The sequence below is a fragment of the Alternaria conjuncta genome, assembly GCF_024043145.1.
Source record: "Alternaria conjuncta strain BMP 0040 chromosome Unknown scaffold_20, whole genome shotgun sequence".
Classification (NCBI taxonomy): Eukaryota; Fungi; Ascomycota; class Dothideomycetes; order Pleosporales; family Pleosporaceae; genus Alternaria; species Alternaria conjuncta.
In genome coordinates this window covers 60,613-73,516 of record NW_026250109.1, presented here as the reverse complement: position 1 = coordinate 73,516, position 12,904 = coordinate 60,613, and the positions used below count along the sequence as shown (strand labels likewise).

At 54.6% G+C, this 12,904-nt stretch overlaps 5 protein-coding genes across 5 annotated transcripts; 4 read left to right on the top strand and 1 right to left on the bottom strand.

The window, feature by feature from the left end:
* Positions 1-356: 356 nt before the first annotated feature.
* J4E85_009945 (uncharacterized protein) lies at positions 357-1,150 on the top strand (the record flags this gene model as incomplete). The annotated part of the gene is made up of 2 exons (XM_051474162.1): positions 357-822; positions 957-1,150. The coding sequence occupies 2 exons, from the start codon at positions 357-359 to the stop codon at positions 1,148-1,150; spliced, it is 660 nt and encodes a 219-aa protein (XP_051321949.1).
* A 1,354-nt stretch (positions 1,151-2,504) lies between these two features.
* Positions 2,505-3,575, top strand: J4E85_009944 (uncharacterized protein; the record flags this gene model as incomplete). The annotated part of the gene is made up of 1 exon (XM_051474161.1): positions 2,505-3,575. The coding sequence occupies one exon, from the start codon at positions 2,505-2,507 to the stop codon at positions 3,573-3,575; it is 1,071 nt and encodes a 356-aa protein (XP_051321948.1).
* A 963-nt stretch (positions 3,576-4,538) lies between these two features.
* Positions 4,539-5,646, top strand: J4E85_009943 (uncharacterized protein; the record flags this gene model as incomplete). The annotated part of the gene is made up of 4 exons (XM_051474160.1): positions 4,539-4,708; positions 4,782-4,894; positions 4,964-5,522; positions 5,574-5,646. The coding sequence occupies 4 exons, from the start codon at positions 4,539-4,541 to the stop codon at positions 5,644-5,646; spliced, it is 915 nt and encodes a 304-aa protein (XP_051321947.1).
* Positions 5,647-6,620: 974 nt separating this feature from the next.
* Positions 6,621-8,401, top strand: J4E85_009942 (uncharacterized protein; the record flags this gene model as incomplete). The annotated part of the gene is made up of 6 exons (XM_051474159.1): positions 6,621-6,703; positions 6,853-6,965; positions 7,026-7,082; positions 7,138-7,172; positions 7,222-7,527; positions 7,583-8,401. 6 exons carry the CDS (start codon positions 6,621-6,623, stop codon positions 8,399-8,401), a joined length of 1,413 nt encoding a protein of 470 aa, XP_051321946.1.
* A 2,042-nt stretch (positions 8,402-10,443) lies between these two features.
* J4E85_009941 (uncharacterized protein) lies at positions 10,444-12,658 on the bottom strand (the record flags this gene model as incomplete). Its single annotated transcript, XM_051474158.1, has 3 exons — positions 10,444-11,345; positions 11,394-11,811; positions 12,104-12,658. 3 exons carry the CDS (start codon positions 12,656-12,658, stop codon positions 10,444-10,446), a joined length of 1,875 nt encoding a protein of 624 aa, XP_051321945.1.
* Between the last annotated feature and the right edge of the window lie 246 nt (positions 12,659-12,904).

Below are 12,904 nucleotides of genomic sequence, written 5' to 3'. Positions count from 1 at the left end.
AGTATTTAATGATGGATGGGTTTTGCTGACTTTGGATATAGTTATTGTGCGAACGACGAGAGGATACCAATACCGAGTAGCAAACTGCATCGACGGTATTACTGCATCGTCATATCACGATCATACACCGGTTTATTTGCATCTTCCCATCGATCTTCGTGGTCGCGCAACATCTACCGGCAAAGCGTTTAACCATCGACATTTGCCAGTACGGTTACCGAACTCGCATGACCGCCGCCTAACCCGTCACACCAACATCACGCCACAACCCCACGATCACGATACCCACAGACGGTCTTCCCCAAGACACGAGAAGTGATTTCCTTGGCCAAAGGAAACATCCATTGATATATGCCATGGACCCATTCCGCAACAACGCCGCAGCAGTATCCAACGCAAAAGCCTCCACACTCCACAATCATCCCTCATCCACACCATTCAACACACTGCCTACACACTCCTCCGCATACCAATCATACCAAGACGACAATCCAGCACCCCCCGCCTACCACACCGTCGTAGACCCCACCTTACCCATCCCCAACATGACAAACCCGTACGACCCCCAAGAAGAAGACTGCGACGCTCAAGAAACGCCAGACGACACACCCGAAATCACAATCAACGCCGCAACACAGATTCGAGGCCACGGAAACATCGTATCCATTGCTCAGATGGATAGCGTGAGGATCGCGAATCTCATTGCTACTGTACTTAGTGGTGAGACTATTGAGACGGGGAAGATGGGGGAGGAGGAGGATGCGGCTGGCAGGCCGATTACACCAGAGAGTCCGACGACGCAGGCGACGGCACGGGGGGAGTGTACGTCTACGACGCAGGTCAGAGGCGTGAAGCGGTATTCCAACATCAATATCACGGTCAACTGCGGCGCGACTATCATAGGGGATAGGAATATCGTGGGACCGGGTTTGGGCGATATCGCGAGGCAGATGCAGATGGCGCAGAGGAATCAGGCGGCGTTGCTGGCTCAGCAACGGATGCAGCAACAGAATGCTGCTGCGGCGGCGGCGGCGGCGACGATGGGAGGACAATCACAGAGGATGTCGTCGCCACCGTTACAACAAAGAAATATCTCGCCGAACGGAGTTTTGTTCCCGATGAAGCCTGCGACGCCGCCGATGAGTCGTAGTTCTAGTTTGAATAGCGAGGTGGGAGGTGGGGGGAGGAAGAGGAAGTGTGAGGATGGTGGGGAGGGGGCTGCTGCGAAGAGGCGTGGTTGAGGCACGGATATCTAGGTGCTTTACGGATTCTCCCTCCTCTTTCGTCTTTGACGTCGGGGATACGGTTTGGTCGAGCCAAGTCATGGGGCATCTGGGTTAGCATTCTTGGAGCCTGATGAATAACGAGTTATGAGTATGAAGGCCTCATGGCTTTGTAGGATAATGTTGGATATACACGATGGAGCTATAATAATGTCAGTATAGACTGCGAGTAGCATCTGCTTGTCTCCATGATCCCTTCCTTCTTATTCCCGACTAAAGTCGAGTACTGCAAGGCGATACCAAGCCTTTCACATGTCACTCCTCAAGACAGCCACACGTGCATCGCTCCTGCTGCGCTAAGCAGGCGAGCGCAAGTACTAGATAAAGTAAGGGCGTGGCACAGAGAGTAGATGGAGCTGTGTGCGAGGGTGCAATATCAGCGAGATGCCAATGACGCAGCGGCAGATGATGAATAGCGTGTGAGTGGCTTGTGAATGGCTTGGTGTTCAGCCGCCTAAAACGTTAGAGGCCGCCGTCGGGGGTGTCGGGACTCGGAGTTAGCCCTCCGCGCGCGAGGTGCTTGATGCTTCGTGTCCTTTACGGGGTGTTCGTGGGCGCGCAGGAAGCCGTTGAGATGCGATGGCAAGACAGGCGTGTGAGATGCGGCATAGTGGAAGAAGAAGAAGATTAATAGAAGTCACTCGGCGTATATCAGAAATACCATCATCTTGCTGTGACGCACTCACCCGCTGCAGCGCCTCCGTCGACCCCTGCTTAGTGGCATCCCGAACGGGGGAGCACTCCTAAGCTCACTACCACATGGAGCGCCTTCACTCTGCCACCTCCAGCAATTCCCCGTCTCCCGCCCTACATTGTTAGCTTCGACGCCGAGTCGATGTGAATGTGTAGCACGTGAATCAACCCATCCCCCCAAACTGCGCCGCCCGTGTCAAGTGGGCGATTCGGCGGTTGCACTCGACGGTTGAGTAGCTCCCGAAGCGGATCAAGACCTACCTGGCCTCTTCTCGCAACGCCATCGAAACCGTTGAGCAGAGCAGCCGGTGCGACGCGTCAATTTCACACGTTACGACGCCCGGGCTAAGACAAAATCAATTACCTGTAAGCCCCTTTTCCTTCTCCCTATACTCCGTCATCCTACTGCCCTCACCTGCCTGCCACTTCCACCCCAACTCATTGCCCCATCGTACCGTGTTGACATTGGACGTCTTGCAGTAGTCACCACCGCACCCTCGAAGCGTTGCATACCACACGTCTTGCATCATGGAGCCGTGGATGAGCTGGGTCGTGTTCCTGGCCATTGGAGGCGCCGCCTACTGGTACTACATGCACCAGGGCAACACGGCGGATACCCGAGGACGCTCGACCACGGGCAAGTCAACGACCAGCTCGCTCAAGGAGGCAGTCAGCTGGGACACCCCAGAGAAGAAGCCCAAGGCACAGAAGGCTGCAAAGCCCAAGGCCCCTCGCAAGTCGGTCAAGACGGCCGTCCAGGATGCCGGCAACAAGGCCGCTGCGACCATCTCGCAAGCCGCTCCCAAGCAGGCTGCCGACGACAGCGCCGTCGAGCCCCCCGCCGCCTACACCAACAAGGCCCCGAGCGGCAAGGACGTCTCCGACATGCTCGGTGAGCGCGCTGCCTCGCCCGCTGTCATGAGCATCAAGCCCTCCGAGAAGCCAGCCAAGTCGGTCAAGGCTCAGACACAAAAGGCCGAGGTCGCGACCGAGTCCAAGAAGCAGCGCCAGAACAGGAAGAAGGTCGAGGAGGCCAAGGCCGCGCGCGAGGAAGAGGAGAAGGCGCGCAAAGCTCTCGAGGAGAAGCAGCGTCGTGTCGCTCGTGAGGCGCGCGGTGAGCCGGCCAAGAACGGTCTCGGACAGAGCAAGCCCCCCGCCTCCAACCCCTGGACCGAGGTGCCCTCTCGCGGCGCCGTCCAGCCTCCCAAGGCCGCTTCGTCTGGTCAGCTTCTCGACACCTTCGAGGCTCCTGCCCAAACCGCTACCAAGACTGCCGCCCCTACTAACGGCGCTGCTAAGGCCTCCGCCCCTGTCAGCACCCTGCCCTCTGAGGAAGAGCAGATGAGGCTTGCCATGGAGGACTCTGCCTGGACCACCGTCCCCAAGGGCGGAAAGCCGAAGCGCAAGACCGTCAACGAGGAGCTTGCTGAAGAGCTCAGCGAGGTCACCACGAGCACGAAGCCCCAACAGTCTGCCAAGCCAGTTCGGCCAACCGAAGTCATCAAGGAGAACAAGAACCCCAGCTCGCGCTACCAGATCCTTGCCGAGGAGTTCAACCCCAAGACTGGCGACGATGCCGATGACTGGGCTGTCATGTGAAGCGGGCAAACATGACTCAGCCAGCAGCTGGTCTCAGGACCTCGGGTACATTCACGTACCCTGGACGACGATACACCTTTCGATTTCTATCCTATTGATGACTGTTGGCGCACGTGAGATCTTCAGGCGTTGATCTGACCCCTTCCAACCTTCATCACGATAGCATCATATTTGGCATGACGGACGGGCATAGCTCATACGACGGTGGGATTGTCCTTGTAAGCATGGGTATGGCTGGATCATCGGATGGGTTCCTTCCACTGCTTTGCTATCCAGGCCATGGAAGCATCGGCGTATGGGGTTGCATCTGATCTTGTTGCAAAGGCTTCTTGCATTCGCGTCCTGTACTTCAATACCACATTTAAACATCAATCAATACCCGACGCTGGAATAATGACTGTTGAGGCGCGCAGGTAGAAAAAGTAGTTGTTGAATTGCAGCTCCTCATACAAACCTCCCACACATGTGTCTGCAGTACAGCCGTGCGTTGGTGAAAGCTATAAATACAACGGTGCTCCACCGTGTTGAAAGTGCCCGTGCCAAGTCGTGAATCAGCTAGTCAAGATTGGTCCGGAGGTATTTCGTACCGACTGCTACTCCTGACGCCATAGTCAGAGTCGAGTAGCAGAAATCTGGCCTCTTAGTAGTACTCTAGTAGGTTGCGCGAACCGAGGAACCAGCGCCGCAGCAACCCTGGGAACAGCCCACACGACGCAATTCAATATATTCACCATCACGCGCAACTGCCAGCTAGCAATCCAACCCTGCAATTTACTAGCCTGCAACAGAAGAAAGTAGTGAGACTCAACACATCAAAGTAAGGCGCAAAGGGTTAGGCCGCTGACATAATCTGACGTTCCGAAGGTCAATCGCGTGAAGGACACCTGTTCGGAGCAGCGCAACCCAATCACCTCTACACCTGCCGCCGCCCACCCTCTCTTCACCTCTACTACACCACCAGCCATGGCGCAGATACGCGGCACCGCTGGCTACCATTTGGGCAACCAGAGCCCCTTTGGCAACTCGGGGCGCAACGACAACAGCACGAACGACCCCAGTCCGCTCGACCAACTGCGCGCCCAGACGAGCAAGCTCGAGGACCTGCTGGACACTGTCTTCGACCCCATCAAGCCGTGAGTTCAGAAACGGTGCACCAGAAACGGTGCCACGACGCTGCCCGCCCAAGACCCGGCTAATTCGCTACAGATACCTCCCTGGCATCGGCCGCTTCCTCATCGTCGTTACCTTCCTCGAAGATGCCCTGCGCATTATCACACAATGGACCGACCAGCTCACGTACCTGCACGACTACCGCCACAGTACGTCTCTACCCCTCCTCTCGCAGCAGCGCGTGAACATTGGCTAACACGGTCTCTCTCTGTCTGCAGTCTGGAACGGCGTCACGCACATGTTCCTCATCGTCAACATCGTCCTCATGACCGTCTGCTCCTTCGGCGTCATTTTCCGAAAGTACTCCGAATACAGCGTAGCGGGCCTCATGACCGTCGTGGTGCTCCAGGGCATCGGCTACGGCCTCGTCTTCGACCTCAACTTCTTCCTGCGCAACCTGTCCGTCATGGGCGGTCTACTCATGGTGCTCTCCGACTCGTGGGTGCGCAAGAAGTTTGCGCCCGCCGGCCTTCCCCAGCTCGACGAAAAGGACAAGAAGATGTACTTCCAGCTCGCCGGACGCGTCCTGCTCATCTTCCTCTTTGTGGGATTCGTGTTCCGCGGCGACTGGGGCTTCTGGAGAATCATTGCTAGTCTCTTGGGACTCGTGGCGTGTGTCATGGTGGTTGTGGGCTTCAAGGCAAAGTTCTCGGCTGTTATGCTCGTGCTTATTCTCAGCGTCTTCAACCTCTACGTTAACAATTGGTGGAAACTGCACCCGCACCACCCCCACAAGGACTTTGCCAAATACGACTTCTTCCAAATCCTGTCCATTGTGTAAGTACCCTTGTCTTAGTCCCGAACCGCGCATTGCTAATCGTCATTCAGTGGCGGTCTCCTCTTGCTGGTCAACATGGGCCCCGGCCAATTTTCCGTCGACGAGAAGAAGAAGGTCTACTAGACTCGGTCATGTTCACGCATCACGACACGTGTTTCGGCTTTTTTGAACGAAACGGTCGCCTTATATTCGATATATAAACGCATATATGATATTCAATTGGGAAAAACGAACGTGGTGGGGAAAAGCGAGAGATGATGGCGGTTTGGCAATCCCATTTTCAAGACGAAACCAGAACAGAACAGTCTAGACAGCAATTGGGTGTCAGGCAAAGAATGGATGTTGGGCTTCTCAAAGAGCGCCAGGTTTTCCAACCGTCAGCCCTTGCATTGGGATGTTGTCCTTGTGCCGGGCATCTGGGAAATGGGGGGCAAACGTTGTGTAGATTTATGGAACGAATCCGGCGTTTGTTTTCTTTACTTGCGAGTGATATGATGGCGATTTGGGCTTATGAATCGCACGTTCTAAAGGGGATATTTTCTTCATACATATGGCAAATGCACATTCCCCCAATTCCGACTTCGCCTTTTCCATGTAGATATGACCACGGGTTAGGGACCCACCCGCAAAGTCAAAGTGGAGTCAGTGTCGGTATCGGTGACCTCCGCGTTTGGCGGCTGCGGCATGCCACACACACCTGCCATGCGCGGTTTGGTGTATGTAGGTGTGTGGGTAGGCGGACATGGGACATGGGACATTCTAGGCGCGAGGCGCGCCACTAGTTAGATAATCGTACATGTATCCATACTTACGTACCTTGGTAGATTCGCAGAACAGCAAACCAATAAACAACTATTCTACACACAACACTTCTTCCACATTCCTAGCTTTTCGACAGATATACAGATAAGATGGCGCCGAATAAGATTATCATCGATACGGACCCTGTGAGTTATTCCACTAGAACATTAAAGTGCGGGGTAAATGTCGGTGGGGGGAAATAGGCGGGAATGGGCATGAGAACAGGAATAAGTGGTGATTTGGAAATGATTCGATGCTGATAGAAAATGTGGTAGGGCGTCGATGATATCCTGGCTATGCTCCTGGCGTTCTCGGCTAAGAGCGAGGAGTTGGATATTTTGATGTTGAGTTTGACGTTTGGGAATGTTGAGGTTAAGAAGTATGTTTACACATTCTGTTTTTGTTATGATTCTCTTTCCACGGTTCGTTTCTGTGTGGAAGAAAAGTTATTCGAATTGGGTTCGAGATACACGCTGGATGGGTGTTGTGTCGGAGAAAGGAGAGATGGATTGACTAACGAAACAACAGTTGTCTACGCAACGTAGTCACGTTGTTCCATTACATCGAGAAAGAGAGGGCGTGGCGGAAGGATAATGGCAGACCTGAGGGGTTTGAGACGTTGAGTGCGAGGAAACCTATTGGTGAGTCTTTGATCGCAGGTGATGATGGAAAAAGAGAATGTGTGCTAACATGAGCGATAGTTGCTGTTGGTGCCGAGGAGCCATTGGCGGAACATATGATGGTCGCGGACTTCTTCCGTAAGTTGAAGATACTCAAGATGAATAAGAAGAGCGAATGGCTGACATGATGTAGATGGGATCGATGGGCTGGGAGGTATACATCATAGCGTAAGAACGCATATTTACCAAGACCTGTGTTGGAACTGACCAAATCCAGCATCCACATCTCTCACCAGAAGAGACATGGAAGTCGCTCTTCACACCCCAGCCGAAGAACATGTCGGCTGAAGAAACCAAGGCGCTGCAAAAGGTCAAGGAGAAACACTCGCTCTTCACGCCATCGCTGAAGCCCGCGCATGAAGTCATGCTTGACCTGTTGAGGGAGAATGAGCCCGATACAGTTACCATTGTGGCAGTTGGACCCCTGACTAATCTTGCCATCGCTGCTGCGCAAGATCCCGAGACGTTCCTGAAGGTCAAGGAAGTAGTCGTCATGGGTGGTGCAATCGATGCGCCTGGAAACGTAAGTCTCAATCATTCCCAGCTTGCAATCTCACCCTTCTTTGCATCCGATTCAGCTCTACGCAGCCCTGAAAAACCACCCACAGCGTCGTCCACCCCCACCCCTCCACCTAATATACCACCCACATACCCTCTCCATCCCCGTCCCCCCCTTCAACCTAATCAAACAACCCAACACCCCCCTCCGCCACTCACTAAATCTCCGAAACCAGATGACCCCTGGCGCCGAATTCAACACCTACGCCGACTCCGTAGCCAGCGCACGCGTCTTCGCCCTCACATCCGCGAACCCGCACCTCACCATGCCCCCCTCGCTTTCAAACCCACAGAAGAAGCACCAACTACCACCCTACCCAAAAACGCTCAGCAAGCGCCTAACCATCAAACTCTTCCCGCTCGACACAACAGAACTACACGTCCTGCCCAAAACCATGTACGAAGACTACATCGCCCTAAAACCCATCCACGGCTCCCCCCTCTCCGAATGGACATCCCTCTTCCTGACCTCCACCTTCGCAAAAAACCTATCCCTGAACCCCCAACAAGACCCCACGAAATCCGGACTTCAACTACACGACCCCCTGACGATCTGGTACGCTTTATGCCCTTCCAACCCTTTGTGGAAGTTCAAAGAGGAGGATGTGAGGGTTGAGACGAGTGGGCAGTGGACGAGGGGGTGCACGATTGTGGATCGGAGGGGGAGGCCGGTTACGGAGGGGGAGAGCAGTTTGGACGAGGAGGTTGTGGGGGATGCGGGGGGGTGGAGGGATAGCAGGAGGGGGAATCGGGTGGGGTGGTGTACGAGGAGTCCTGGGGAGGGCAAGTTTGCGAGGGTGCTTTTGCATAGGGTTTTGGGGGATGGGGAACAGTGGTAGGGTGGAGTGGGAGTGGGTGTGTGGGGGGTTGAGTGGGTGATTGCTGTTTACTAAGGGAATGGATGTGCAGTAGAGTGTTGTGGATAGAGGAGCTGAGTTATCAGTCGTGCTTCCTGCGTCACATGCTTTAGCTTCGTACCCATACTAGACTTGGCACAAGCGCTCTTCCACCTGCACCATTGAAGTGCCAGCAATGTCTGTGGATGTATGTGCTGAAAGTATTTGCGCCTATGCCTATTTTAAACCTATCAAGCTTGCTACCCATCCGTCATCCTACCCGCCAACCTACCCGCCATCACCCATCCATCCACCCGTACCCTCCTTACACAACGTCTCATCGGGCTACATGTGGAGCGAGAACACCGACAGGTGTACAACGTATGTCGCAGCTGGGATGACCCGGTACTATGGATATTCTCCGAAGAAAAGAGGGGGGTTTTGTGTAAGCTCTTGTGTCGCTGTGATACGAAAACGGCGGTCATTCCGAGTGGTTCGCTTAAGGGTAGTTTGTGTCAGGTATTCTGGGGAGAGCGAGGAACTGGGAGGACACGAAGCGGTGGGCTGGTTTTTTTGGGGGGTGGTACGGGGGTGGTTGGGCGGCGGTACACGCTCGTTTCTTGGCGTTGGGTTCGGTGGTATGAGGGACTTTGGGGAGAATAGAGGCTGGGTCAGTAGTCCTTTAAACAGAATACAGTGGAGGACTGCTAGGAGCATGTTCGTAAGTCTTTTTCGAACAACACATCTTCCTCGACTAATCCTCCAACCATCCAAATATCTCTCTTCCTTAACCTAACCCATTACCCCCGTAAAACCCAGTCTAAATACCACGCCATCCCCCTCTCCTCATCTCCGTTCCCTCTACCCCCTTATGCCGTGCACCCATGCAATCCGGCTCCACCTACTCCATCGGCAATCACAAGTGGGAAGCTAATTTCCGCCACCGGCACTTTCTCCGCTTCGTGCCATGTCGTACGGAGACGTTGTCGCGTTGCGTCATCTGCGTTGCGCGAAAAGGAAGGAGGACAGAGAGCTAGCTGGGGCTGAGGGGTCTGGGGGCGGTTGGGTGATTTGAGAAATGGGAACTGGGGAGTACATGATGTGAGGATGGAACTATACAGGTTTGCAGAATCCATGGGTTTGGGAACGGAAATTTGGTTAAACATTGGTAGTTCAGACTTCCAGGTCATCAAATGTTAGTACGTGTTCGTGTTTTCTCTTTGAACAGGGTGGGACGGTTTGTATTGTTTGGCTAGGCTACATGTCCGGATGAGTTCGTATTGGGAATGGGAGGAGAGTGGGTTCACCGCTGGTCTAGTGTTACCCAAAGAGCTGAGAGATCGTGATCAGCCCACCGCACCCCATATAAGGAGAATTCCGAAGAGGTCTGCAGCATACATCAAGGCGAGAATACGCAAAGTAGGCGACCTGACGTCAACGTAGGCTCTAGGGTGCTCGGTTCTTATTCCTTAGACACATAATAACTGCAGAGATCCGATCAGACCCAAAAGGCTACAATAATCACTCGATTTCCGTATATTTGAGAGAGAAATTATGCCATTGTAGTTCTCCTCACGTGTGAAATATAGCTCCAAATACCGCAATGCAACCGTCTTCACATATATTCCATAAAGGTTGAGTCCAGAGGACGAAGATAGATTAAAGCCAGACCTCTGTATACTAGGTCTGCCAAAGTTGAAGAGAAAGAACAGGATACGATCGAGGGTATATCTTGTGTGAATGCCTGCCGCAAAGGAAAGAGATACATGCTTAGGTGCCACCAGCTCCGTACGCGGTAGATGCAACGTGCAATGAAGGGAGAATCATGAAAACGTGCATTTGGGGGATGAGAAAGGTTTGTTCTGGCCCCTGGGAATATAATTCATAAACGAACGCAAATGCCAGCAAATGGCAAAAGGGGGGATGAAACGCCACCGCTGAGATGATGCAAAAGATGAACGCGGACTTTCCAATTCTTACTAATGTGGCCCGAAGGCTACGGCAACTTTATTTGATTCTCAGGTTGCTCCTATGCCTGCATGTCGTCATTGAGCGAAGCCACCCTGTTGTTGTTGTTGTTGTTGGTGACTTGAAGGCATTCGCGAGGCAGTCCACGAGAACATGGCCATGTCGCAGATACGCGCAAGAACTTGTTGGCTAGATGCACGGCTCTCATGACTGATGAACGACATAGCGACACAAAGCTTATTCAGGTCGCTGTCTGGACTTTGGTCGACCTGCGGTGGTAGAGCGTTGGGGAAACCGCCAATGCGGCTACCGTAATGACGAGCGATCGCAATGGAGTAGATGGCATCGCGCACCTCGTGCATGCACAGGACGCCGCGTAGTACGGAAAGTGCGCCGTCGGCTGCTCCGGGCGGGGCATTGTCTGAGCCTGAGAATTGGACGAAGTCTCCGAGATGTTGCCAGAAGTCGACTTGCGACCTCTTGACATCATCAAGCGCAGGGGGATATGCCAATTGACGTGTGGGATTCGAGTCCAGATTTTGGTTCGTCATAAGAGCTTCCAGCACGTCGAGGCGCGCACGGGTTTCTCTCATCGCAAAGTCTTCGCCTTCTGGCTGTGCTCCGTTGGTGCTTGGAAGGTTCTGCTTGCACGTACTCAACAAGTGCCATAACAAGCGAGCCTCTTGACTAAAGACGCCGGTCATGTCGGTATCGGCGGTAGCCTTGTACTTGATGGTCTCGGTGAAGAAAGCGGCCTCTTCATGTAGGGAGCGGTCGCTGAAGACTCTGTTGAGAGCATTGTTGTTCGTGGAGAACCAGTTGGTCTCAAGTACGAGGTCGAGCCCTTGGCAGTAATCGTTAATAAAGATGCGCGAGAACTCGTCGTCGATTTCACGGGGCACTGGCGAGGTCCGCTGAGGAACCTCGGGCGGGCTGTGGTTGCAGATGCCAAAGATGTCTTGGATATTCAACCTCTTGCCTGAATCTGCGTTAGGACTGTGATGGCGATATGGAGCAGGATACCAACCTTTCATGGGCTCTGGCGGAGGCGGGTGGTAGCTGGCGCCTGGAGGCCCTCTCATGTTGGGATCCATGGGGTGCACACCGTTGTAATGTTGGGGTGGCTGTAGATTGGGGTCGGCTTGCGCGAGTGCAGGGTCTATGGCGTGGAAGTTGCCTTGCTGGTGTTCGCCGCTCGTAGCAGGAGCGGCAGTCGCGTACCCCGCGGACGAGGCAGGCGCGTACCCTTGGGGTACCGGACTTTGGCTGTAGTTGGAGGAGGAAGGTGCGGGCGCCGGTGCGCTTGTCGCGTGGGGTGCGGGCGCAGAGTTGGGAGCAGGTTGTATTTGGGCGGGACCGGATTGCTGCTTGAAAATCGGGTCGTAACCCAAGCACTCTCGTTTGCTCTTCTGGCAGTTCCGGCACATGGGGTGGGCTTCGTCGCACTGTCGGGGTGGTGGTTAGCGCATGAGCAGGTGAGTAGTGATGTTGGTGCGCGATGCAGAAAATTTGCCAGAAATCGGCGCAGCTGTATTTGCAGCCCGCAACGGCGATGTTGCGAGGCAAAGTGCTGCAGCCCACTGACTAACAGTGTTGCTGCACAGCCGGTCGCTTCTGACACGCGAGAGGTTGGATTAGAGGAGTTTGGGTTCCTCGCTCGGTTAAGCAAGCGACAAGCAATAGCTCCTCTGACATCGCGTCGCGTCTGCACCGCGTTCCATTGACGTATGCACTCACCTTTATTCTCCGTTTGCGACATGTCAGACAGCCAGTCTTGGTGCGACGCTTGATCTCCTTCTTGTGGCGACCACCAGACAGCACTCTCTGGTCGCCCTGCGGCGGCAGCTGGTATCGCATGGCATTGAATTGCGGGCCCATGTTGCCCATCATGGGCGGGCCTTGCTGCGCATGCGCTGGGTGAGCATAGTACTGCGGCATCCCGTGCTGCGGCGGTGGGAGCGGAGAGCCCATGGGCTGGGGCGGCTGCTGAGGTTGCGCCTGGGGCTGCTGGCCGTCCTGCAGACGTATTGGCGGCAGATTGAGGGGCGGCAGCGACATGTTGGAGCCCTGGGGAGAGCTGCGGTAGCCATCGTTGCTCTGCTGGCCTTGAGGCGGCGGGTAGGTATACGTGGGCTGCATCGAGGGCGACGGGTACGAGTGCGGTGAGGGATAGGCGACGGCCTGCTGCTGGCGCGACTGCATGTTAGGATCGGCCATGCTCTGGTGGGAAAAGTGCGAAGGGGCCGGCGAGTAGGGCGCCTGGGAGATGTGGGTGGAAAAGTCGTGCGACATGGGCTAGCAATGGAGTCTGCCACCGGGGCGCTCTTCAGTTCTTGGGGATGTCTTGAAGAGCACGGCGGCGCTAGAAAGCTTGAGGCGGATGGGAAGAGGGACGGCAAGCCTGGCAAGGAACTGGGATTAGCTGAGTTGGCGAAGGCGTTATGACCCGCGGAACAGGGGCCTGGCCTCGCTCGGTTCGACGCCGCCGCGCTGCACGTAGTTGTGCGTGCACTACATAGATTGGGATAACAAATACGT